At 50.1% G+C, this 26,333-nt stretch overlaps 1 protein-coding gene across 1 annotated transcript in view; it reads left to right on the top strand.

Annotated features, from left to right (window-relative positions):
• The window catches only part of SPEN (spen family transcriptional repressor), a 51,125-nt gene that overhangs the window by 22,117 nt on the left and 2,675 nt on the right, over window positions 1-26,333 (top strand). The window contains 12 exon segments of the mRNA XM_063317357.1: window positions 9,029-9,189; window positions 9,831-10,031; window positions 10,837-10,988; window positions 13,101-13,226; window positions 13,986-14,099; window positions 14,829-14,942; window positions 16,085-16,185; window positions 16,896-21,310; window positions 21,313-22,397; window positions 22,399-24,720; window positions 25,335-25,724; window positions 25,928-26,122. Coding sequence (XP_063173427.1) covers window positions 9,029-9,189; window positions 9,831-10,031; window positions 10,837-10,988; window positions 13,101-13,226; window positions 13,986-14,099; window positions 14,829-14,942; window positions 16,085-16,185; window positions 16,896-21,310; window positions 21,313-22,397; window positions 22,399-24,720; window positions 25,335-25,724; window positions 25,928-26,122 — 9,376 coding nt within the window.

Below are 26,333 nucleotides of genomic sequence, written 5' to 3'. Positions count from 1 at the left end.
AAAATAAATATATTGTGTATGGGATATAACTGCCAAAAATTAGACGTTTCTTTGTTTCAATACCTTTTGTTTCAATGTATTTTGTATTTTTCTTATATCTCTTATAATTCATCATATTTCTGTGGAAAGGAAGAAAATTCAACCAGCTATTTCCATTTAATGGAATGTGCTAAAAGATGTAGTATGAATAATTACACTTTCCTTAGTGTATCAGTTGACATCTCATTAGTAGCAGACTGCTGTAGTGTGTCACATTTTGCAAATTATGCAAAATGAGAGCCTCACTCCTTTTTCCATTGCTTCCTTTAAGGAAAATTGGTTTACATGGTTGGTTTGTCAGGCAGAAAAAGGGAATTGTCAAGAGCAGTCGATGGAAACAAAATCTTCTGGTTGATGTTGTAGTGTGTGAACAAAAGGTTTCTCCTGTATGAACCTGCTCACATGTTAGGAGTCTTCTGGAGACGCCGCTGCATGTTCCAGGACCCTTGGAAATTCAGTTGGTTCGAAGGATGTGCACAAAACTTAAATGTTTTGTTTCAGAGCTGGAACAAACTGTTGTGTTTCAGACATTCTGCCAGACTATTCAGATTGGCTGCAAGTCAGCAGAAACAAAAACCAGAATGTTTTAGTTTTTCTGAATTTGGGCCAAAACAAAATCTGGAAGGATGCTTGAATGTTTATACAGAGTGAGTATGGCCAGGCTAGTGTCCATCGCCGCTCTGTCCTGTCCTCTTCCCAGCAGCTCCCAGACCCCCTCCCTATGTTCCAGCATCTTTCCTTACATCCTTCCGTGCCTTCCCTTAGCTGCCACCGATGTCCATGCCTTTTTCCTGCTCTTAAATCCCCCACCCTGCTAATAACATTATCCCCGTTTTATTTCATACATGGACTAAAACATGCACATGTTTTGGTTCACGGACAGAACAGCTGTTCTGTGCATAGCAGAGTTAATGTGCTGAATGTTTTATACATTCCTGATTAGTTGTAAGCAGAGAAAGAGTCTTCTTCGTGGGTGAGCCCAGGACTTTCCGATGTTAGGCTTCTCCCAGTAAGCTGGTCTGGAAACAGATAAGCATGAGCTCAATGGTGCAAGTACTTCTGATAAGATTTATTGTTGAAAATAAAAGAAAAAGGCATCCTGAAAGAATTCCAGCAACTGTTGTGTATTAAATATCAGCCCTGTTTACTGTGATTTCATGTTCTTATGCCTCTTTCCACATGATGTAATGTCCTAGAAACTGCTTTATTTTTGGCTGCAGTGATGGTTTTCACCTTTCTCTTATTTTAGAAACAAACTGGTCTAGCATCATAAATCCGGTTTCTTTGTGACCATGTGAAAACTTGTTCACAGAGTTGAAATGGTCTAAACCTTCTTGAGGAATGTTTTGAGCCTTTGGAAGTGGCTCTGTTTGTTACAGCATGATGATTCTGATATTTTAGTGTTGATGGCTGCTTTGATCTATTATCTGTTTCTAAATTAATTTATCATTTTAACTTTAAATATTGTCTCACTTAAACTTGAAAATGACTTAAACAGACATTTTACCCTTTCCTTAGACTTGGGGAATGACTCAATTTTTCTGTCTCACAGCTTTAACAAACATTACAATTTGATATGTTCAGGTAACAGCGACAACTATGAAAACATTTTCAAGACCCATCTTTTGCTAGAATTCTATTGTTTAGGTGGAGTAATTGCCTAAATCTAAAATGTCCATTGAAGGAAACAGCTGTGGAAAGTCCTAAGGGCAGTACGGGAAAAAAGGAGGGATCTCTTGAACAAAGAACGAAAGAAAAAGAAAGCAGATTTATGCCTCTTTCTTGCTGGAGTGTATGATTAACCTGCTCAGCCACTAGTTTCAATACAAAGACAGAGGAGAGGAAGCAGAGTGGAAGAGGGCAACAGCCTGGCTTGTAGGAATGCCCTTCTTCAACTTCTTCATTTAAGTAACTATTTTAAAGATGCTTGCGGCTGCCCGATAAATATGAGCAAAATTTGTGGATCTTTTAGGACACTTCCATTTGCATTAGAGGCTGCTTTGCAGTGTCTGAGCTGAGACAAGCATAGCACTGGTGTGGATTCTCCTGAGTGGAGGTGTAGAAGGGGGTTAATGCTGCAGCGCTGAAGTCGTCTTGAATCTTTTGGGTGAGTTTCTGGCCACCGAAGCTGGCAATCTGTGAAACGCAGTCCCTCGAATGGTAGGCGTGGTTGCTCTTCTACCCTTTTCCCTTCTCAGATGAAAGCTAAGAGCAGTGAAGCACAGAGAAGAGAAGGGAAGGGACAGTGGCCTTACGCTCAGGTTAACAATAGCTGAGTCTGCTAATGCAGAGCAGCCGGGGCAACTAAGACATTTCTCTTAAGTGGAATGGCAGTACCTTGAAGGACGTGGCTGAATTTCTGGACTCTGCTTGCATGCAGGATGGTTCTTTGCGAGCTTAATTTAGCCAGAGGAAAAGAATGCAGTAGTTTATGCACACAGACGTAGTCATGTGCCAGCATTAATTAGTAGGGCGTGACACGCTGGGGGCATCCGCTGATGTCGGTCAGAGTTGTGGGACCAAGCAAGTGCACCTTGGCAGGATGCGTGAAACCCTACGCGTGCGTTCTTGCGTATGTGGCCTGCTTGTTCATGGGGTTTACGTTTCATTCTGTTTCAACAGCTTAGTCTTCTGGGGTAGGTCTCTTTTTCAGATCGTGAAACGCTGGTGGAGAGATAGCGACATGCCAAGGAAACGAGTGAATTGCTGAGGGTGATTTTGTTCCTCAAGGCGTGGTGTAGCCTTCGAAGCACAGTGTGGTATTGAGAGTCAAGAAATTAGAGCTCTTGGTTGCTTCCATGCGTCTGCAGCCAAGGGTAGGTTATTGACTCACCTGAGACTGGCTCTGTGACCATTCGTGGGCTGATCTGATCAGAATCCATTAGAAAGCCCCATACGTGAGATTGTTCTGAGGTCATTGATGTTTCTCCGCTCACCCGACTGAGGTGAAGTACATTGTTTCCGGGGCAACAGGGAAAAGCCCTGTCTTGCAAGACCCTGTTCTTGGTCTGAAGGAGCTTGAATTTGAGGAACTTTGGGGGTTATTGTAAGCTTTGCAGTTTCTCGTTTGATGAAAGCTGCTGTTGAAAATGAGCATAAAGTTGCTTTTAGCCAGATCAGTACTTGTAATCTCTGCCAAAAAGAAATCTAAGTTCGGCTCAAGGAAATGTGTAAATTAAGGCTTCACAAAGGGGTAAGTTTACATTCATGTTTGTGATCCTCTTATGAGTTGTTCAGCTGATTGATTTACAATTCATTATTCCTTTCATTTCTAAATTGGTGTGTGGGTGGGTGGGGGGTTAATCCAATTTCCTGCATTGATACAAGATTGGTAAAGTATTGGAAGGAGAACCAAAATTGGTACAGGGCATATTTGTGCTGCCTCCCAAATATTTTCTGTATCCAGGTGTTAGCTCCTCCAGGAGCCTTTGGCAGATTCCATGTGTTCTCCATGATTCACCGGCTTAATAAAAAGCCAGCCACCATGCTCAATTAGAAGACACCCCGTGCCTGCTTCACATATCTTTCTAACCTCGCACTGTTCCTTCAGAATCTTGGGCAGCTCATAAAGTTTGGAAGACTCGAAGGACCTACAAGTGGTCTTTTCAAATAGAAGCCTATTTCCCATGCCTCTCTTTGTGCTTGCTTAATTCACTGGCCAACTGTGTGGCAGTTTGAAACCATTGGCAGCCATGTATTGGTTTTGGGCAGCTCAGTTTGCCGTTTCAAAGATGCTCTCCTACATGCAGGCCCAGCTGCATAAATGTCTTAGGCGCTTAACTGACTGTTTCATTCTCGGTTCTGCCTTGTTTTTGCATTTCTGCTTCCTTGTGAATATGCTCTTAGTTTGCTTTTCAGCATAAACAGAACATTGCTTGAGGTCACTCCAGGTACCTTATACATTTAGCTTGTTAACAAAGTTATTATAATCAGAGACTCTTTGAGTTACTGTTTAATCAGCCTCTAATCTTAGGTAATGCAGCAGCCTCGTGTGGCGCAGAGTGGCAGGCGGCAGTATTGCAACCGAAATTCTCCCCGTGACCCGAGTTCAATCCCAGCGGAAGCTGGATTCTCTCTCTGGTCAGCTGGCTCAGGTTGACTCAGCCTCCCATCCTTCCGAGGTCGGTAAAATGAGCACCTGGCTTGCTGGGGAAGGGGACGACTGGGGAAGGCCATGGCAAACCACCCCGCTACAGTGAAGGAAACGTCACAAAAGCGGCGTCCCCCCAAAGGGTCAGACATGACTCGGTGCTTGCACAGGGGACCTTTCACTTTTTTTTTTTCAATCTCAGGTAACACATTAATGTTGCAGCTAGAGCTGTGTTGGGTGAAAAAAACCAAGTTCACTTTACCCATCTGCATCCTGGTTTTTGTATCATCTGGCCTGATGGCACAGTGTAAATGGAAGTGAAGGTCTATCCGACAGAGTTCCAGTGGCCACAAACTGTTGGCCTCAAATGAACTTAGGAGCAAGACTGAGTGCTAAAGAACTGAAACCTTGCAAATAAGCTCAAGTTTTGTTGACTAAAATACCTTGTTGTAGGTATTTTAGTATGTCCCAGAAGAGCTGTCAGAAGGATGAGAGGAGAATCAGTATTCTTTTTACAAAGATTTTCCCAGCAGTGTCTGGAATAGCTATACTTGCTACAAGCTCATAGCAGTGGATCAGTATCCCTAATTGGTGCCCAGAAATGCCTCTGGTTCTGCCAACTAACTCAGGAATGGTTGTGTGGGGGTAGATGAAACTTCCTTTAAACCTCAGACCCACCCTGTGAGGTAGGTTGAACTGAAACACAGCGATTGGGCCAACTTACTCAGTGAAACTCATGGAGACTAGACTAGACCTGGTCTTCAGCTGGTGGCTCTTTGCAGGCATGGGATGGACTGTCTCACGGCCCACAGGAATTTTCAAGTAGTGTGCTTTCCCAATGCACCTGCATTTGATAATGTCTCTGCTGCTCTGTAAATATTTTTGGATCTGGCCTATCACAGGTACCCGTGAGGGTACCAAGCACCTTGAGGAAAAGAGGATCTTTAAGTGGATATAAGGAGCCGCCCTGAGAGGCAAGAGTTTGCTTGGAAGAAGAGTTTTCAGAGTCTCCAGAAATGGCAGGTTGGGCATCCTCTGCCAGCAGAATTCCCTGGGTCACTTTTTTGCAGCTACTTGTGAAAAACAGGGGTAATTGTCTCTTCTGTATCACAGGGAGAAACCTGCTTGATATTGCACCCTGAAAGTAATTGAAGCTGTTTTAAGTCCCAGGAAAGTAAGAGGGTTTTCTGCCCTTCTTGAGTAGCTATTGCTGAGCCCTGACTTCTTTCTGTGGCTCTCAGTGCCCTGGTTTTGTTGCTCAGAGGATGCTGCGGTGAGTTGGCACCTTCGACTGAATTATAGAGTGCGGACTTTGGTTGTGCTAGCCACACAGAATGAGCATAAATAAGAGGACACCGTACCCCGAGCGTAGGTTGGTTTGCCCAGAGTTGCAGAGGTAAGCACCCGTATTTTTTTCCCCAGGCTTGCCCCTTCCTCCTCCTGCCTCTCCAGGCCCCTCTCCAAATTGGACTTCTTTCTTGTTCCCCCAGGCCCCTTTCCTCCTAGCCAGCTGTGACTGCAGGTGGGAAGGTCGTTGTGTCCCTCTTCCTGCGGATCTCTTGCCAGAGGGATACTCTTCCTGTAGCCAGGCTTCGGTCCCCGCTCCACCTGAGCCCAGTCCCACCTGCATTGCTTGTGGTGGGAGTGCATTCTCTGGCGACAGGGTCCTTTCTGTTGTAGTCCTGAGAGAAATTCTTTCTTCAAAGAAAAGTGAGTTTTTATTGCCTCTCCCCCCCAACCCACTAGCTTCTTGGCCAATATTGTGTGTTTCTATTTAGCAACTTTTAAAATATTGTTAAGCTGAAAAGCTTTTTAATCAATTAAATGAAAATTGGGCAACACTTTTGTACAAAGTAACAAGCAGGGCTACCGTGGAGCTTTCTGTTGCCTGCGGTGGCATCCATGTGCCTCTGAGGAGATCCTCTTGGCTGGGGAAGGAAAGCGAAACCCATCCTGCTTCGCTGTTGCTCACCAGCAACCGATAATTCAGGGGCCAGCTGTTTCCCACCTTGAGAGGACCACATAACCTCATGGCCATTGAATGTCTCCTCCTCCTCCTCCTTGTGCTGATTTAGACATCTGCAGATGGCAGGTTCTGTCTTGGGAGGGGCTTTCCCTTTCATTCTCACACAGACATTTGTCCTTCTGTGACACACGGGCATCATCTGAAAACACAGGAAGTCTTGCTGTTCTCTTGCTTTTCTTTAGCCATGTGCAGAATTAAACAGTTAAACCCATTTCACTACTAAAATTAAGATTTCTTTCAACTAGGATAGGTCCTAAAAATATAGATCTTATTTGTCTAGGCATCTAGAATGGATGATTTAGTATAGTTTGCAACCGTAGACATTTATTTTCTTGCAAGCATTGTTTCAGAGAATTGCTAATCAAGTTAACCCCTAATTTAGAAAGAGCCACACTGGCTTAAAAAAAGAAATGAATGTTGAAATGAGAGAGCCAGTTTGGTGTAGTGACTAAAGGCCCTGGGCTAGAAACTGGGAGACTGTGAGTTCTAGTCCTGCCTTGGGCACGAAGCCAGCTGAGGGGCTTTTGGCCAGTCCCTCTCTCTCTCAGCTCTAGGAAAAAGGCAGTGCCCAACCATTTCGGAAACGTTGCCAAGAAAACTTCAGGGACTTGTCCAGGCAGTTGCCAGGAGTCAAGACGAAGGTGTACACCCCCACACCCCCACAAAAGTTGACATGCTTTGTTTTGGGAAAAGATAAAGGGAGTGAAAGTAGTCTGGGTTCTGAAATCCATTTGGATAAATATTGATAAGCTGGTTTCTTAAGGATGAAACCCCCTTGTTTCAGGGTAACTGACTGCTCTCAAGGATCGGTCAGACACTTGGCTACTTGTATTGAGCTGTCAGGAATTGTTTTGTCTTCCTGTAACGGTGTCACAGGATGAAAACAGCAAGTTGCTGCATTTCTTGCTTTTTTAATCTCTCTTTCTCCTTTAAATAATTTATAAACCCTGTTGCTAGGAGAGAATGCCTAATAAAATACTTATGAAGATAAAGATTTCAAAAATAGGCCTTAGCAAGGAGGATAGAGTGCGTATAGCTTGGGAGTTCATTGCTTTTGATAAAGATCTTGGTGAAAGTTGTGCCTTCTCTTTTATAGGAAACCATGATGGTTTCTTAGGTGAATTATGTCAAAGATCTTCAAGCCCATTAGCTTATTTCTATGTCAGTAGGAACAACTGCCCAGCGAATCTAGCCCCAAGGGGACAGCTTTATAATTGAATGAATGGAGCACTCATGTTGCCCCATCCCACTTTCTCTTTTCGTGCTTTTAAAACCAGGGAGCAGGCAAGAATAGCAAATATTCCACGAAGAATGGCAGTTTAGCTTGGTTGTTCTGGAAGTTGAGACATGACAGCTTTCTACGCCATCAGCAGCTGTGGGAAGGCTGGTAGAACCCAACTCTGCACCCTCTGAACTGGAATCTGCGCCAGTAGCTCCTTTTGGGGGAGTAGGCAGGAACTGGGGATTCAGATTCATTTGGCTAACCATCAATCACCTGGCACAAACCCTTTCTCACCTTACACAGGAGAATGCCAGGAAGCATTCCCTCATTCCCAGATGAGGCGAGCTCCTGTGTAGCCACTTTTTATTGGTGCCTACCACCTATGTAATCATGTCAGTTTTAAGGTTCTTCACATTTGGTGTGATACTTTTCCATTGCTGGCAAATACTTTCCACTTGTGCCATCACTTCTTCACCAGCATATCTATATGATACTTTCTGCTCATATTGCCCAGAAGTGCTAATTATATTAGTTCCAGTTCTTTTGTGGTAGAAGTTCTTGGTCTTTGTGCGGGTCCATCAGGTGGACAAGCAATTCTGTGCAATTCCCTTTACGACTCCACCCTTTCTTTCAGTGTACGTGTCTGTCCAAGGAGTCAGATGTTAACAAAGTATTGCTTTAAAGGTATATTTGATAATTTTGAGATAAGTTGTAAACTTTGTACTTTCATTTTCAGGTAAATTCCTTTTCCCACACCTTATTTGGGGTTTTATTTTCCAGGTCTCCGTTCCGCATACTGTATTTCTCCCTTTTTTGCTAAACCTTTGTAGCACCTTCATATAAATCAACATTCCCCAACCTGGTGCTTTTTGGATGTCATGGACTACAACTCTCAGAATCCTGATTAAGAATTCTGTGACTGTATTCCAGAATACCTGGGAGGGACTAAGTTGGGAAAAGCTGATTAAGGTTTGGGAGTAATAAGCTGTTTACTGTGGTTTCACAACCTGTATTTTTCTTAGTTTATTGGTAAAAGGGCAAACAGAACTGTTCATTTTTATCATGCTGTTCTCTGAAAAATCAGTATACTTTTCCAGTCGTCCTCTACTACTACTGATTTGCTGAAACTGAAGATTTAATTAACTTCCCCATTGCAAATGTAAGGGCATTTACATTACACGTTGCCCTGGCGGTGTTTGTTTGACTTCTTTGTCTGAGGATTTTGCAAGCTTTCGGTGAGGCTGAATTTCTTGAGTGGGTTGAGTTGTTTTTATGAATGTTGCCTTCTCTTGTGTGGGAACCAGGAAAGAGGATCCAGGCCTAGTAGATCTCTGATGAAGAGCTCTTTATTAGGTGTGCTGGCTGTTTCTGTTAATCAGGACTCCTGGCTGCTTGTTCCACATTCTTTAGATATTAGCTGCTTGAAATTGAAGATTTATTCTCCTTGGGTGCAGAGCTAAAAAGGGATTTCAGATTTTGACATGCCCCAAATCCTTTCCCAGTCCTCCCCAGCCCTTTGCAGTTCCTTAAAGACGACACATAGCAGAATATGGGACGGGAGAAGAAGCCAGGCCTGACTTCTTGGGTGCTTCAAAGCCTCTGCATAACAATTCCTAACTGCGTTTCCCACGGTCTCCTTTTGCTTCTGTAGCAGTGACTCTAGTAGCAGTTCGAGTGATGAATCTCCAGCCCGTTCAGTTCAGTCGACGGCTGTTCCAGCCCCCACCTCCCAGTTGCTTCCACCTCTGGAAAAAGATGAACCTCGTAAAAGTTTTGGGATTAAGGTTCAGAATCTTCCTGTGCGTTCTACAGGTAAGTCCCAGGCAGCATCCCTGCAGCACCATTGCCACTATGCCCGGCTGCGCCACGGCTGAGGATAGCACTCCGCCAGAACACGTAAAGCCAGTTTAATGAGCCACCACTTTTATAATTACATCATTGGTTGCTCTGACCTAAATTTTGGAAGTAGGTACTTCGACTTTTTACTGAAATAGGTCTTGGACAGACTGGTCCCCCTTTTAAGAAAAATCTGCACACTGCAATAGGAATGTTACCCTGAGGAAATCTGAGTACTTTCCTCTGGTCATTGTAGAGAAGATAGTGGGCTGCAAGAGAGTAAGGCCCTTCTTTGGCCAGCATAGATATTTTAGTCTCCCTCCTTTCCGGAAGGGGAGAATTTTCTGGGTCTCCTTCTTCATTTACAGACATCCAAGCCAAAGCACAGGTGCCATCTAGGAATGGGCAGGAGCTGCTTAAAGAAAGGGGGAACAGGTGCTTGATGCAGTTGAAATAGTTTGTTCCGCTTGCCTGCCAGCAGGTGTGTGGGTCTGTGTCCTTGCTGTGCTAGTTACGGATATAGAAGTACGCAATGCAAACAGAAGCTTCAAACTAAATTAGTGCTGTGGATTCCAGAGATGACCGTCTCTTCTTTTGATTTGCTCCTTGTGGTGTAGACACCAGCCTCAAAGACGGGCTGTTCCATGAATTCAAGAAGTACGGGAAGGTGACCTCCGTACAGATCCATGGGGCCTCTGAAGAGCGATACGGCCTTGTATTCTTCCGGCAGCAGGAGGATCAGGAGAAAGCCCTGAATGCCTCCAAAGGGAAGCTGTTTTTTGGCATGCAGATCGAAGTGACTGCTTGGATAGGGCCAGGTGAGCACACGGAAGGCCTTGCTGACTCTTGGAAACCACAGGCGTTTGGGGGAGAGAATTACAGAGATGCAGTTCTCTGGCCCAGAGATTCCTACCTAGCTAAGGCGTATCAGAACACCGCGGGTGAAATGGAGAAGAGCCAAGGAGATTCTGAAACAAGCTTAGGGCTTGAACTGTCCAAATGTTCCTTTTCAGTCAGTTTGCCAGAACTTTTGTCTCCCCGTGGATGCGGGAGGCCCCTGTGTTGTCCCCTGACTCCCATCTACTTCTGCTCAGTCAGTCCCACAGACACAGATCCTTGGTCTGATCAGCTGTGTTTTTAGCTTGACTCTCCAGTCAGGTGCTTGCTTGGGGAAGTCGAGCAGGAAGAGGCTGTGGGGGACTTGCTCCCTCTGTAGGCGGGAACAATGAGAAATTGCAGCGTGTTTTGCATATTCAGAATTCTCTGTTAATTATCCAGCTTTCAGTTTATGTGGCACAATGCAGCCTTGGCTGATTTCATTTGTATACTGGCCTTTTATAATTAGAAACTCATAAATAACACCCAAATCATTTCTGAACTTGCTCTATCCACTATTTTTCCAAAAAGGTTAGTTTGCTGGATTTTATTCCTACTGTGAAAGACGCCTCTCGCAGTTTCATTGTCTGTTGGGGATTCGTAGGCTACTCTAACCTTTTGTTCCCTGGCACCCCTCAGTGCAAGAGCCTTTGGAGTGGGAAGGGGTTCCGGACCCCAATAGCAGCTAAGAGGCTCTGAGAAGCAAAACTGTCTCAAAGGTGCTGCTTTTGTTTCCTTTGCCTCCAGAAACTGAAAGCGAGAATGAATTCCGGCCATTGGATGAAAGGATTGATGAATTTCACCCTAAAGCCACAAGGACCCTCTTCATTGGTAACCTTGAAAAAACCACCACATATCACGACCTTCGCAACATTTTTCAGCGTTTTGGAGGAATAGTGGTATGCACAGGCCATTTGTCTCTCTCTGTGTGGCAGGACATGTTAGATAAACATAGCCCATGGCTGGATTTGACTGTTCTTTAATAGGGGAGGTGCAGCATTCCAGAGCTGAAAGAGCAGTTTCATGAGCCTTACACCCCTGTGTCTTACCCATCTAAATATAGTCTCTTGAGGATAAATACTTGAAGTGCCGCAATCCCTCTCCCACACCCCTGTGTCCAGACAGGTGCCAGGTGACACTCGGCAGCCCTTGTTACCCAGCCAGAAGCCATAGTGGCAGCTGCCTAGCCAGGAAAAATGCTGCCCTCAGGGCCTGCCACATGCCATCTCCCATGGTGAAGCAGCAGAGGTTTTGCTCTGGGGAGGGGAGGTTTCCTGTGTATGTGAAAAGAAAAAATGTGCGAAGCAAAATTACCAGCATTGCCTTTTCAAGTACCACCCTCTGGGTACCCCTCAGGGGGGAAATATTCAGGAGGAAGGGCAGTTGTAGCAAGGGGGAGGTTACAACAGAATCTTTGCAGGTGTTCTGTTGTGAAGATGCGACATGGTGCATCCTGTGAGTTTTTGTGGAAACCCTAACCCTAACCCACCTGAGCAAAGCTTTGCTTACCCACCCGTGCTGAAACCAAGTTTTCTGGGAGTCTGTTGCCCTTCTCCCCTGCTTGGTGCAAGATAACTTTTGGTCTGCTGTGAGCAGCTGTCTGCTCAGGCCTTCCCCCCAATGCTGGCACTTTGCTCTTTTTGCAGTGGGTTGCCTTGGAAGTCAGGGATGTGCCCCGTGTTACTTTCTGGAATGATAAGGAGATAAGTTGTGCCTTGCCGGGCCGGACCTCTGGCCAGTCTAGCCCAGCAGTCTGTTCTCACAGTGGCCCACCGACTGCCCAAGAAGCCCACCAGTCTCCCAGTAGATGGCCTTCAGAGACAAGTCACACTCTCACCGAGGCTAAGAGCCGTGGATCCCCAGGACTTCCATGAATTGGTCCAACCCTTTTTTGAGGCCAGCCAAGCTGGTAGCGAGTATCACATCTCATGGCAGCGAATTTGAAAGTTGGATTACGTTGTGTAGAAAAATATTTCCTTTTGTCCTGATTCTTCCAGGATTGGATTTCATTGGGTGACTTCTAGTATTCTGGGAAGAGGAAAATAGCTTTTCCTTGTTCACTCTGTCCACACCATGCATAATCTTGTAGACCTCAGCCATGTCTCCTCTCATTCACATCAGTTAATCAGGTTACCTAGTTCAGAGGCAAAATATGTGGGTTTTCTCTTGGACTGGATTTTGGTGGCCATTCCTTGATTAGATTTCTCTCTCTCTCTCTGGCCATATATGACATATGTGGGGTGTACTCATGCCCTTTCTGTTTCTGATAAAAAGCCACCAGAATAGTGAACAAAAACAGGCAATTACTTTTATTAATCACTTACTGTCTTCAGAGCTGTGAGCTGCAGAGGAATGGAAGACTGCAGCGTTAGACTTTAACAGCAATGTGCGCACAGTGTGTTTTTAAAATGTCAGCATGAAGCAAGATCACTGATAATGAGGAGTTGTTGACCTCTGGAGAGGAAGGTTCAGAGGCAGCCTAGGAGTTTTCTCTCTTTGGTCCTATCATCTCCGCTTGAGGGAGATGGTGTGCTGCTTCCTTCACTCTCTGCTTCCAGTCCAAGGGGAATAATTGTGGACTGGATGGACTGGCTAAGCTTCTTTTTTCAATTAGGAGAGGGAGCTGGCTGGGCTGTTGGACAGGAGTGAAGAGGCTGTGGACCTCCATTTGTTGGTGCAGGATGCTAGGAGCGTTCATTGGGAACTGTTTTCAGCTCTCCTTTCCCCTGGGAGAGGCCAGGGGTAGAAACATGTTGGGAGAAAGCTGATCTCCGGGGAGTTCAGGCATACAAAATAAATGGAGTACCTGAGTTCCTGTTCATTGATTTCTGGATGACTAGAGTGGCAGCCCTGGAAGGCTTATCCCCAGAATGCAAAGCTGCTGAGCCATGCGTTGGTCAGCTGGACTGTGGGGGTCCTCTTGAGTTGGTGCCCTGCCTCACCCAGCTGCCTCCATGGTGCTGCACGGTCCGGACCCTCTCTTAATGCTGACTGCTTTCGTTCCCCACCAGGATATTGACATTAAGAAAGTGAATGGGATTCCTCAGTACGCGTTCCTGCAGTACTGTGACATTGCCAGTGTCTGCAAAGCAATCAAAAAGATGGATGGAGAGTACCTTGGAAACAATCGCCTCAAGGTACGTGGAGCCCCTCTAGCGTGCGGCTCTGAGGGGTTAGTTGCCGGAGGTGCCAGACTGTTCCTCCATTTCTGACCCTGGAAGGGAAAGTAAGATGACCGCCTCGGCTTTAGACCTGCTGCTCAGATCAGATTATTTGAATCTGATTCTGAGATTATTTATTTACTGGAGCTTATTAAAACAGAGCTCTTCCAGAGGGTGTTTGGTAGATAATACCTTGTCCCCTTTGTTTATTGTTTATTATTTTTGCTTATTCAGTAATTGCTCCATCAATGCATCACTATCATTATCTGATCATTTATGATAATAATTTTTATACTGGTTTTAGTAGTTGCATTATGCACCTCTTAGTTCTGTTGTTGTTACTACCATAGATGTAGATTCTGCAGTATCCAAATGGGATAAATGAATCAACACCGTTCTTCCTGGGCTCCTTTTTCTCTCCCTCTGGATGCCACTTATGGGCCAAATTGTTGGCGCAGAGGCTAGAAACCAAACGGTTGGCAAGGGGCATTTCCCATCTTCTCCCTTAATGGTTTTGTTTCACGGCACCACACGGTAGAGCTGAGCCAAGCTTGTCCTGGGTGTGCTACACCGAATCTGCTTGCCTAGGAGCGAGCCTGCGCAGAAGCGTTAATTAAAGTCGCTTCTGACTTGTCCACACCTGCCCCAGAAGCGTTCTCTCCCAGATGGCTTTGTTGAAATGAGCTTAACTGTGCATTCCTTGACTGACTGGCTGCTTTCCCCTCCGGTGTCCAGCTGGGCTTTGGGAAGAGCATGCCCACCAACTGCGTGTGGCTGGACGGACTAGCAACCAACCTCACGGATCAGTATTTGACCCGGCATTTCTGCCGCTACGGTCCCGTGGTGAAGGTAGGTGGCAGGTCTTCCGTGGCACAAACTGGCCCGTCTTTCTCCTTGACCCCAGTTCAGGCTCCCTCTTCCGGACGTGGTCCCCCACCTTCCCTGCCTGGCTTTCGCCTGTCCTGCAACATTTCTCAAAGCTTCCCATCATCTTTCCTGTTTGGGCACTAGAGCTCTTCGAGGGAGTTGAGCACCACGTCTAAGTTCTGTTTTCACATTAGTTAGGCTGGTATGACTCCTATAGCTGCGTTCTTGATGGAGGCTCCTTTTAAAGTTCTGTTCAAGTTGATTCTGACTTCAGCCAAGCTGCTCCTTGTAACATTGCAGGGTAAATACATAAAGTGTTCTGTTGGGACCAGCTTGGGCTAGTAATGCCTCCTGAATAAGCTTGTCGGATTGAGCGGGATCTTGAAATGTTCTGTTATTTCTGCCGCTGTGAGAGGTTCATTGCCACTGAAACAGAAGATTCAGGGGCCTTGGTAGAATTGCCACAATGGTTTCCGCCTTTGTGCTTTTTTGGATAAATGCTTCTGCTAAATCCTTTTTTTAATCCAGTAGGATGATTGTGGGGGATAAGGAAACAAGAAACAAATTGATTATACCTCAGACTGTTCAGAATCCTTGCCATCCTCCTTGTCTCTGAAACGGAGTGCAGGTTGGAACTCTGTGACTTCAGCTACCATGACGATTCCTCCCCTTTCTGCCTTCTTATTTTGATTTTGTTTGTTTGTTTTACAGGTGGTGTTTGATCGCTTAAAAGGCATGGCTCTCGTTCTCTACAATGAGATAGAATATGCACAAGCTGCTGTCAAAGAGACCAAGGGGAGGAAAATCAGCGGGAATAAAATTAAGGTCTGCAAACTTAACCTCTTCAAGAACCATAAAAAAAAAAGGCATGTAAGGGAATTTTTCTGTGGCACAGAACATTTCCTCCTAGCCATCCAGCATAAAATAATCCCAGCGAGAGGGATCATTATTTTTACCCTCTACTTGACAGGGATCCGAGGCTCCCTTCCTACTGCTTCCTTCTACTCTGCTGTTGCTTGGCTCAGGGTTCCCTTCCCTTCCCTTCCCTTCCCTTCGTCCTCTGACTACCGTGCACAAGAGCCGCTTTTTATGGAGTGTCCTTCTGACGAGCAGATGAGTCTTGCGCCTGGTTCCCTTGCCTCGATTTTGGAACTGATGCTCGAAGGGCTGCGTGTTTCTGTCTGCTGGGTTTTTCCCTGCCAGAGCAATGGGAGCCAAGCAGGTCCTTGCAGCGTCTCATCTCCTTGTTAAGCTTCCAGTCAGGAGCTGAACCTGCCAGGGGAGGAAGCAGAAATGGTTCCTCGTACCAAGGGGCTCTAGTAGTTTTGAACCTGCCCTGTTGCTGCGGTTTTCTTAGATGGCCACGATGGAAAAGCTGTGAAGTCTTGTGGAATGATCCTTTGTTGTGCTAGTCTTAAACCTTTTAGTGGTTGGCCCTCAAGTGCTACCGCTTGGTTTTCTTAATGTTATGCAGGCATTTGGGCATTTTAGGGGTCCTCTCCTGAGGCAGGGAACCTCAGTGCCTGGCTTCTTTTGCTGTGGCAGACGGAGATCGTTTTCAGTAAGTTGCTGCTGGGGGACATGTGGAGCGTGATTGCAGAACAAGCAGCTGGCGATAAGGCCCTGTCCGTTTTAAGAGGCCAAGGTGGCCAGCGGCTGGTGGGACCCCTGAGGTCGCAGCCGAGCAGTCCAGGAGGAAATCACGAGGCTTCCGTGAGCTTCTTATTTAACTTGAAGGCTTCTAGGCAAGTCAGCATCTTCCCCAGAGTCTATGAGCAATGGAAGTTCTACTTTCCTGATGAGGACGGATCGGGGTGGGGCACGTCACCCTGCATTTTGGTTTCTCCCCTTTTTTTCATTGCTGAGCTTGGGGGAGTAAACCTGTCCGGGTATATTTTCACATTTCATGATCTGGTAATTAACCAAAAAAAGGGGGAACTAATTCCCTGAGTAATCTTACATTTCAGGTGGATTTTGCAAACCGGGAGAGCCAGCTGGCATTCTATCATTCTATGGAAAAGACGGGTCAGGACATTAGAGACTTCTATGAAATGCTTGCAGAAAGAAGGTAAGTCTTCCTGCTCATACCTTACTGGCTTTTTCCACACTCAGCTCATAATTGAACAGGGACTTATTTTTCTTTGCTGTGTTAAAGCTTCTGCTTTTCATAATTAATTTTTAATTTGTGTCGTATAATATAGCATGTACAGTTGATGGAGAAGAAACGAATACCTAGGGTACAGACTTTAAATCCAGGCCATCTCTCTCTGTTTATACACACCATTAACCTCCCACTCATGCAGTGTTGTGTTTAATTGGGGGTGGGTGGAGGGGGAGACGTACAGTCTGAAGACCTGGCGAAGGAGGGTTGTCTGGGAGAGAGGGAGCAGGTGTGTTCTCTGTCACCGCAGAGCACCAGAAGACTAGCACCAGGGGCGTAAAACTACAAGGAAGTAGGTTTAGGTTAAATGTCAGGAGGAACTTCCTGACCGTACAAGCCGTCAGACGGAGGAACAGACTGTCATATTCGGTAGTAAGTTCTCTGAGAAGAAAAGGGATGTGTGCCTTTCAGGGAGGCTGTAACGGATCCTGCGGTGGGGAGGGAGTGGACTAGATGACCTCTTGATACCTGGCTGCAGTCCAAGAGAGGAAGGAGCTCCCTGCTGAAAAATCTGCTCTCTTTTAAGCCGTGTTTTGTCGAGTCGGGTACCTGCGGTCGATTTGCACGCAATGATCTTTGATTAGGAAGCTAACCGTTTTTGTTCCTCGCTTTGGCAGAGATGAAAGGAGGGGTTCCTATGACTATGCTGCCGACCGTACGTACTACGAGGCTGTCCGGGCACCGGGGACGTATCCGGAAGATCCTCGGCGGGAGTACCCAGCTCGAGGCAGGGACTTCTACGCTGACTGGGACCCTTACCAAGGAGACTATTACGACCCGCGGTATTACGATGACCCCAGGGAATACCGGGACTACCGGGGAGACCCTTACGAGCAAGACATCCGGGAGTACAGCTACCGGCAGCGCGAGCGCGAGCGCTTCGAGTCGGACCGAGACCACGAAAGGCGAGCCCTGGAGAGGAGCCAGAGCCCCACCCATTCCCGGCGGCCGCAGAGTCCCGGGGCCTCCCCCTCGCAGTCGGAGAGGCTCCAGAGCGACTCCGAGAGGAGGGTCTACAGTCGGTCTTCGGAGCGCAGTGGCAGCTGCAGCTCCCTTTCCCCACCCCGCTACGACAAACTAGACAAAGCCCGCCTCGAGCGATACGCCAAGAACGAGAAACCGGAAAAGGAGCGTGCTTTCGAGCAAGAGCGGCCAGATAAAGAGAAGCGCCTGGCGAGGAAAGAGAAGCCGGAGAAACTTGAAAAAGATAAACCGGAGAAGCCAAAGCGCAAGGCCAAAGCGCATTCTCCCAGCTCCCCGTCTTCGGAGACCGACCCGGAAAACGAAAGGGAGCCCAGCCCCGAGAAAGCCAAAGGCGGTGGCAAGCAGAACCGGGAGAGGGCCGAAAAGGAGGGGGCCGCCAAGAATCGGCTGGATTTGATGCCATGCGTGGTGCTGACCCGAGTGAGAGAGAAAGAAGGGAAAGTGATCGACCAGCCTCCCCTGGAGAAGTTAAGAGGGAAGCTGGAGAGCGACCCTGTCAAGCCTCCCCTGCCTGAACAAAAAATGCAGGTTTCCCAGGCGGATCAGACCAAGCCGGACCCATCGAAGCTCGAATCCGTGAGAACCAAGGTGCCCAAAGAGAAGGTCCTGGCCAGTCACGTTGAGGTGGTGGACAAGGATGGGAAACCAAGGCCTAAGAAGCACCTGAAGACAGACCCCTCTGGTGAAGTGGCATATCCGGTGGATCTAGAAAAGCTGGAGGCTCGCAAAAGACGTTTCGCTGAGGCAACCCTAAAATCTGAGAAGCAAAAAATGGAAATCAAAAGAATTGGTCAGGAGGAAGAGGAAACCCGAATTATTTTGAAAAAGCAGATTGATATGGGTGAATCTGAAAGGAAACCCTTGAGAAAAGAGACAATTAAAAGGGAAACCAAGAAAATCAAGCTAGAAAGACTTTCTGCTGTTGCCAGTCCCAAAGACGCCACAGAGCCGACAGGTCTTTCTGTGGGCGTCAGTTCCCGGCCCCTTTTAGAGCTCCAGTCCAGGCTGGGGGAAGTGACCGACGAGCCCCCAGAAGCCCTTGAGTTCTCCTCTCGGAAGGCAAATTCCATAAAGCTGCAGTACAAACATGCACAGCTGTTAGATGACCCGGGAGCAGAGAGAGATGACCTTTGGAAGAGCTACTGCAGTCTTCCTGAGGAAGTCCCTGACCATAAAGCTATCCAAGACAAGCCGCCTTCGTCAGATATTGAGGAGAAAATCCCCATTGACATCGATCACACGCAGAGCTACCGTAAGCAAATGGAGCTGAGCCGGCGGCTGAAGCAGCAGATGGAAATGGAGACTGCGAAACATGAGAAGTTTGGCAGTCCGAAGAGAGACCTGGATGAGTACGAGCGGCGTAGTCTGGTGCACGAAGTAGGGAAACCGCCGCAGGACGTGACGGATGACTCCCCACCGAGCAAGCGGAAGAAGTCCTCCGAGGCTTTCGAGTTTGAGGTCGGCGCCAAGAGAGAGAGGAACTACAGAAGCTCCCGCCAGGTGAGCGAAGACTCCGAGAGAACTGCTGGTTCTCCTAGCCTGAGACCCTTCCCGTTCCACGAGGAGGATGAGGTGCTGGATTCTCCCAGGCTGATAGCTTTCAAAGAAACGAAAGAATCACCTAGAATGGAAGAAAAGGGGCCTCCCTATTCAAATGTGTCCACGATGGAAGATTCCTTGAAATTCAATCCTTACGACTCTAGCAGAAGAGAGCAGATGGTAGAAATAGCTAAGATAAAGCTGTCTGTGCCGAGTTCGGAGGAGGAACCGACCCGATGGGACACCCAGGTGAAGCAAGAGCCTGGCCGGGTGGACGTCAGCTTCCCGAGCAGCATCGTCAAGCGGGATAGCATACGGAAGCGGTTGGCCCGGGACCTGGAGCCGGGGGAGGTGCCCTCTGACTCCGACGACGAAGGCGATGCCAAGCCCCATTCTCCCAAGCCCTCTTCTTTCCTGGAGAGCTCCAGATTGTCTTTTTTATTAAGAGATAGGGAAGAGAAGCTACGCGAGAGGGAGGAGCGGTTGCCGGCTTCCTTAGAAAGGAATAAATTTTATTCTTTTGCTTTGGACAAGACAATCACACCGGATACAAAAGCCTTGCTTGAGAGGGCCAAGTCTCTCTCTTCGTCAAGGGAAGAAAATTGGTCCTTTCTTGACTGGGATTCAAGATTTGCAAGTTTTAGAAACAATAAGGATAAAGAGAAAGTGGATTCTGCACCGAGGCCAATCCCCTCATGGTATATGAAAAAGAAGAAAATCAGACCGGATTCAGAAGGGAAGCTGGACGATAAGAAGGAAGATCACAAAGAAGAAGAGCAGGAAAGGCAAGAGCTCTTTGCCTCGCGGTTCTTACACAGCTCGATTTTTGAGCAGGACTCCAAGCGCCTGCAGCATTTAGAAAAGAAGGATGAGGACCTCGACTTCCTTCCGGGCAGGTTGTATAGCAGGCAGGCGTCTCTGGACGGGGCCAACAGCATATCGGACTTCATGCCGGAGCCAGTGGTTCTCTTCCACAGCAGGTTTGTGGAGCTCACCCGCATGCAGCAGAAGGAGAAGGAGAAAGACCAGAAGCCCAAAGAGGCAGAGAAGCAGGAAGACAAGGAAAATCGGCCCATGACGCCAGAAACCACATTGGATCATAACGAACCAGAGCACAAGTCTCCCATCCCGCTTGGCCCATTGCCAGGTGCCCACGCCTTGCCAGAGCCCCTGCCCCTCTTTCCAGAGAAAGGGAGTGAGAAGCCCACTGCGGAGTCGCCCTCTTCTTTCAGGGAGGATAAACCCCTGGAGCCCGGGCCTGCGGTCGAAGCCCCAAAGTCCCTCCCTGAGGCCCTTCCGCCTGTCAAGAGCGATCCACCTGAGCACACCGAAGCGCCTCCTGCGATGGACAGTAGCAGAGACGGTGCCCTTTCTGTGGCAGCTCCGGAGGAGGAGTCCAGATCCATAGAAAATCCTTCCTATTTGGATACCAAACCGCCAACCCCCGGGTCTTCCTTCTCCCAAGCTGTAATTGGTGCAGACCCAGAAACCGAACTCGTCTCACTACCCCACAAATTGGCAGCCAAATCCGAGGAGCTGCCTGAGCCTAAAGAAGACCCTTTTTCCCCAGCCGTTACCGTGGAATCCGGAGCGGGCCAGAAAGTGGAGGCCGTTGTCGAGGTCCTGCCTGCAGTTTCTGACACAGAGATGGAAGCTGAGCCGCCTGTTGTGAAAGACAAAAAGTTATACAAAAACAGACGTTCCAAAACCCCCGTTCAGTCTGTAGTGGCGAGTGTGGCAGAGAAGCCAGTCACGAGGAAAAGTGAAAGGATTGATCGTGAAAAGCTGAAACGGTCAGGCTCTCCCCGGGGGGAAGCACTGAAGCTTTTGGAGCCGAGAGCAGAAACGGAGAAGGGGTCCAGAAACCCTGCTAAATCTCCCAGCGCTGCAGTGGCTGAGCCAGAAAACCCTGAGCCCAGTTTGCCGGTTGGCCGAACGAGGCGCAGAAACGTGAGGTCCGTCTATGCGACCACAGGAGATCATGACGTGCCCCCGTCTGTTAAAGAGTCTGCTGAGGTAACCAGGCCGACCAGAAAAAGGATCGAGCGAGAACCGCCTGACCCGGCAGCTATTCCCACCCCTCCAAGAAGAGGCCGACCTCCCAAGGCACGTCGCAAACCCGAGGAGGAAATTTCTCCTGTTAAAGCCGAGCTGGCGCAGCAGCATGAGGTGGAAGAGGCAGACGGGAAGGAGGTGGCGGAGACCCCTAAGCCTGTGGAGGGCTGGCGATCGCCCAGGTCACAGAAGCTGCTGCACAGCCAGGCATTGGCGGCTAAAAAGGGCAGGAATGAGCCCAAGGCTGAGGTTTCCCCAGAGCCCGAGGAGGCCCCCGACCCACCCGGCCAAGGACTGCACATCAGTGAAAACTGCGGCAAGCTCAAGGTGGAGAAGGAGGCCGTCCTGAATGAGCCAAAGCGAGACCGGAAGGAAGTGGAGATGCCTAAAAACGTGTCAGAAGCCTGCCCGGTTGAAATTGTTGAAAGAAAGTTTATTCCAGATAAAGCCACCAAGCCAAGAGGGGACGGTCGAGGAACATCAAGGCTGTCGATAAAGCATCTCTGATTAAGAGCCTAAAAAATGTGGAAATCCGCCTCAATGTGGATGAAGTGAAAGGGGCGCTGCGGCCCAGCGAGGACGAAGGGGAGCCCGTGCCCCCCTTCCCAGCCAAGAGCAAAAGCCCCCTGAAAGAAGAGAAGCTCTCTCCCCACGTCCTGAAGGGCGAGGCTGAAGGCGCTCTCCAGGAGGCGAGGAAGGAAGCTGCCTGCGAATCGACTCAGCCTCCAGAGGCCGACCAGCTGGCCAAGCAGATTGAACTCGAGCAGGCGGTGGAGAACATCGCCAAGCTAACGGAAGGCCCGGCCATCGCGGCCTACAAGGAGCAGCAGGCGGCTGAGGTGTCTGACGTCCGCCAGGAGGAAGAGGGAGATAAACCGGCCCATCAGGCTAGCGAGACTGAGCTGGCAGCTGCCATAGGGTCCATCATAAATGATATTACTGCAGAGGGAGAAAGTTTTGCGGCTCCCCCAACGTACCCTGCCGAGTCGGAGTCCGACATGCCCAGCGAGCCCTTGGTGTTGCCTCCTGCGCGAGAGGAAATGGAGCCTGAGACAGACCAGGCAGTGAGCAACATCCTAGAAGCAGAAGCTGCTTCGGGCGAGCCACCAGGCCCTGGCTCAGCTGCAGAGGCAGAAAGCAAAGAAACCGAAGTGAGCTTAAGCGAATCTTCAAATTCTGCCCAGGAGGCAGAAACCTCTCAGGAGGTCGAGGTGTCTCGGAAGGAGCGAGGACGCCAGAAGTCCACGCGACCCAGGCGTAAGCGAAGCACCAGCAAGAAAGGGGACATTGCAGAACTTCGGACGCTTGAACCCGAAAGAGCACGGAGCAAATCCCCCGGAGCCCCAGAAATGAAAGGAACAGCTGAAGGGGCCCTATCAGATGACAGCCAGGGAAAACACTCCCCTCCAGCAGGGTCCCCCCACCTGGGAATTCCTGAGACGAGTACAGCCAGACCCCTGGAGGCAGCTTCGCAGGACCCCCTTCCCGAGAGCGGCCCCGATCCCTCAGATGGGCCACTGCCCTCAGTTCCTGTTGACGAGGGGGGGTCGGAGTGGGTTCAGACCCAGGCCGGTGACTGAGAGTGTTCCCGTCACCCCCCCGGAGGCCCTGAGCACACCTTTGCCAACAGTTCCCACAGGAGCAGCAGTGAAGCTTCCCGCGGTGGTTCAGGCTGGAGTGGTTCCTCTTCATTCCAGCGCCACAAAGGTGACTGAGTGGATCGTGAAGCACGAGGAAGCTCGGTCCCGCTCTACCCCGCCGCCAGCTCTTCCCCCTGATACAAAAGCATCGGACATAGACGCAAATTCCAGCACTTTGCGCAAGATCCTGATGGAGCCCAAGTACGTGTCTGCGACCGGCGTGGCCTCCACGCATGTCACAGCAGCCCTCGCCGAGCCTGTGAGTGCTCTTCGCGTGGAGGAGGCATCCCTTCACCCTCCGCCAGAGGTTTTGAGGCCAGGTCCAGAGGAGAAGTCTCCCGTTCCCACCACAAATAATTTGGAATTGCCCGTCGCGGAGGCCCCCGTTTTTATGGAGAAAGAGAAGGCGGCGGCTGTCCTTGCCCCGAAGGCCACCTCGGTGATCAGCAGAATGCCCCACAACCTCGACCTTGAGGAGACCCCCAGGATTGCCCTGGTGAAGCAAGTGCCCCAGCCCCAGACGTGCCTGGTCAACGCTGTTTCGCCCAAGTACAAGCAGAGGCCCAGCCCCAACGACAACAGCCGGTTCCATCCTGGTTCGATGTCCGTGATCGAGGATCGGCCGGTGGAGACAGGCTCCAGCCCAGGCCTTCGCGTCAACACGTCCGAGGGTGTGGTTCTCCTGAGCTACTCGGGACAGAAGACAGAAGGTTCTCAGCGGATCATCGCGAAAATTAGCCAAATCCCCCCGGCCAGCGCCGTGGACATCGAATTTCAGCAGTCAGTGTCCAAGTCCCAGATTAAGCAGGAGCCCCTTGTCCCCCCCCAGTCGATGCCAAAGGGCTCCCCCGCCCCGGTGGGATATGGGAGCGCCTCCGCCCCCTCCTTGGTCCTGGGCACTCAGCAGTACAGCCCCTCCCCTGTGCTCTCTGCCGTCAAGCAGGAACGCAGCGGCAGCCTGGAAAAGCACGACTCGGCCCCAGCGCCTGCTGCTCAGTCTTGCCCCATCAAAGTGCTCTCCTCCCAGGCTGCCAACACTCCCTCCATACTCGTCCACAACCAGATGGTCCTCTCTCAGACGATCACCTCTTCCGCCAACAAAAAGCTCCCAGACCCCACGTCTCTGAAAGGGGAGAGCAAGTCGCTTCAGCCCGCCAACTTGAGCCCTGGGGTCGGTCCTCACCATCCTTCCTTGTCTGGCAAGCTGCATCCAGAAGCCAACCACGTGAGCACGGGCCCCGGTGTTCCTGCGGACAGAGCAATGCCTCACTTGGGGGTCGCCAAGCAGGAGCCGCTTTCCCCCCGGACCAGCGGGCATTCTCCGTCTCCCTTTCCGAGAGCTTGTCACCCGGGGGGGCCCTCATCCCCTGCGTTGTCGGGGAATAACTCCATGCTGGGGCTTCAGGGGTCTCCTTGTCCAGGGATCCCTGTGCCACAGTACATCTCCAGTATGCACCCGGAGCAGTCCGTGATCATGCCCCCGCATAGCGTAACCCAGACCGTGTCCCTGGGCCATCTCTCCCAGGGGGAAGTGCGGATGAACACCCCTCCGCTGCCTGGCATTCCTTACAGCCTCCGCCCCGAAGCACTGCACTCCCCGAGGGCCGCCCTGCAACCTCAGCGGTCGAGCACACCCCAGCCGGCCCCCATCAGGGAGATTGTCATGCCGCCTCTGTCTTCCCAGCACGCCTCTGAAGAAGAGATGCACTACCACCACCCGGCGTGCCGTGGCTCAGCCCCCGTGCAGTCTGATGTCCTGGTCATGCAGCCGGACTACCGCGTGCATCCGGCAGGCATCCGGCTCGACCAGTACAGCGTTCCCCGGGACGTGAGAGTGATGATGCATCCGCACATGGCAGCGGTGGGCGGCGACCACCACCCGGAGCCACGGCAGTCCAGGACGCCGGAAGGGAGGTCCGTGAAGACGCCTCCGGCCACCAAGGCGGGCAAAGAGACACCCAAGGCTTCCGAAGTCAAGATGGCCCACTCACCCCACAGCGAACCCCGGCTCCTCAGCGGTCAGCTTCCGGGACTGCCTTTGGCGCAGCCGGTGGTTGTACCTCATGGTGTGCAGATTATGCACCCCAGCGGGACCTCCTTCCATGACTATCGGCCCGTGTATGGGGACATGCGAAGCTACCACCCGGCGGCTCAGCTTGGCCACCCTCCGTTTTCTGGGAGCTCGCCGATTGGGCTTCCTTCCCGGAGCATGACCCCCTCCCAGGTAAGAACAGGGGCAGGGTTTCTGCCTCAGTCCCAGGCCTCCAAGGGCCAGAGACCCTTCCTCAGATGTAGGAAGTGGTGCCCTTGGTCAGCGGGGGCTAGAGCAAGTCGCTGCACCTGCTGCAGTGGAGTCCCAGGACAGCCGCTTTCGGGCCCATCTCCTGCGTCTCCAAATCCTTTTGTCATGGAGGGGCTGAAGCTCAGCGTCCAAGTGCAGGATGTAGCCTTTCTGAGAGCGGCCAGCGTGAAAAAACCAAGTGGGCAGGCTCCCTGTTCAGCTGTTGTGTTTGTGTTCAACGGCTGTGTGTCAGTTGCCACAGAGAGGATGGGAGTAGCCTTCCCATGGTCTAGAACTTTTCTGAGCAACCACAGAGTAGCCTGGGCCGGAAGGGAGGAGCGGCGCCCACCGATTCCTGGGCTTGGCAGCGCTGTGTGGAGAGGGGTGCCTTTTGCCTGGGGACTTTGTGGCCAGATCTTGGACTTTGGCAAAAGGGAACGTGGCCGTCTTGAGCCTGGTCTCGGCCTGTCCCTGTCTTAAGGCCCAGAACCTGCACAGGCTGGCTTGTGCGTGCACTGCTTCTGCCTAATGCGCTTTCTTTTGCTCCTGCCTCCCAGGGTGTGCCTGAAGGGGAACATTCGCACCCCAGCCAGCCAGCTCACAGCAAAACACCTCAGATCTCCCAGGAGCCTAAAGGGGCCCAGGCAACAGGGCCAGACCCTTCCCTCCACCCCGTGGTCAACCGGCATGTCCAGCAGATGGAGCCCCACTTGCACCCGAGCCAGACCTCCTACCCTTCTCCTGTCGCTGTGTCAGTGAAGCAGGAGCTCCCCTCTTCCCATCAGGCTCAAGTTCAAAAGCCAGCCCTCTTTATTCCAACTACTGCTGGTCCTGGGGCAGCGCCAGGGCCGCCCTTGCCCCGGTCCGAATCACAGTCGGTGCTGAAGCAGGATCCTGCTGGTCACCTGGTTGCTCAGAGACCAGTGGACATGGTCCAGCTGCTGACGGTGAGTTTGCTGCTTCGGTTTTCAGTGTAGTCTCTGTGGAAGGAGAGGTGGACAGGCCTTGTTACTCCATCCCAATTGTTTTATGGGTAGGGGCGGGGAGAAGCAAGGGGGCTGAGGGGGGCCAATGGGGCTCCACGCCGCTCAGGAATCCCTCTCTCTCATAGCAGGGATTAACATACCTGTGTTCTTCCTTGGATTGGCAGAAATACCCCATTGTGTGGCAGGGGCTCCTGGCCTTGAAGAACGACACTGCGGCCGTCCAGCTGCACTTTGTTTCTGGTAACAACGTCCTGGCACACCGCTCCTTGCCAGCCCCAGAGGGTGGCCCTCCACTGAGGATTGCCCAGCGTATGAGGCTGGAAGTCCAGCAGCTGGATGGGGTGACCCGCCGGATGACAGTAAGAAGCAGGCCCAAGGCTGAGCCTGCCTTAACTCCTTATTCCTCCTGTGGCTTCTATTTGGACAGGAGCCTCTAAATCCATAGGAGCCATTCCAGCCTGTTGTTAATGCTGGGTGGAATATATGGCCTAGCCTTTAGGATTGCCTTTACTTTTGCAATGTACAAGTAGTCCTCGACTTATGACCACAATAGAGACTGGAAAATTTGTT

Source organism: Candoia aspera, chromosome 18, assembly GCF_035149785.1.
Source record: "Candoia aspera isolate rCanAsp1 chromosome 18, rCanAsp1.hap2, whole genome shotgun sequence".
Taxonomy (NCBI): Eukaryota; Metazoa; Chordata; class Lepidosauria; order Squamata; family Boidae; genus Candoia; species Candoia aspera.
The sequence above is the reverse complement of the archived record's forward strand: the minus strand, read 5'-3'. Positions and strand labels throughout refer to the sequence as shown.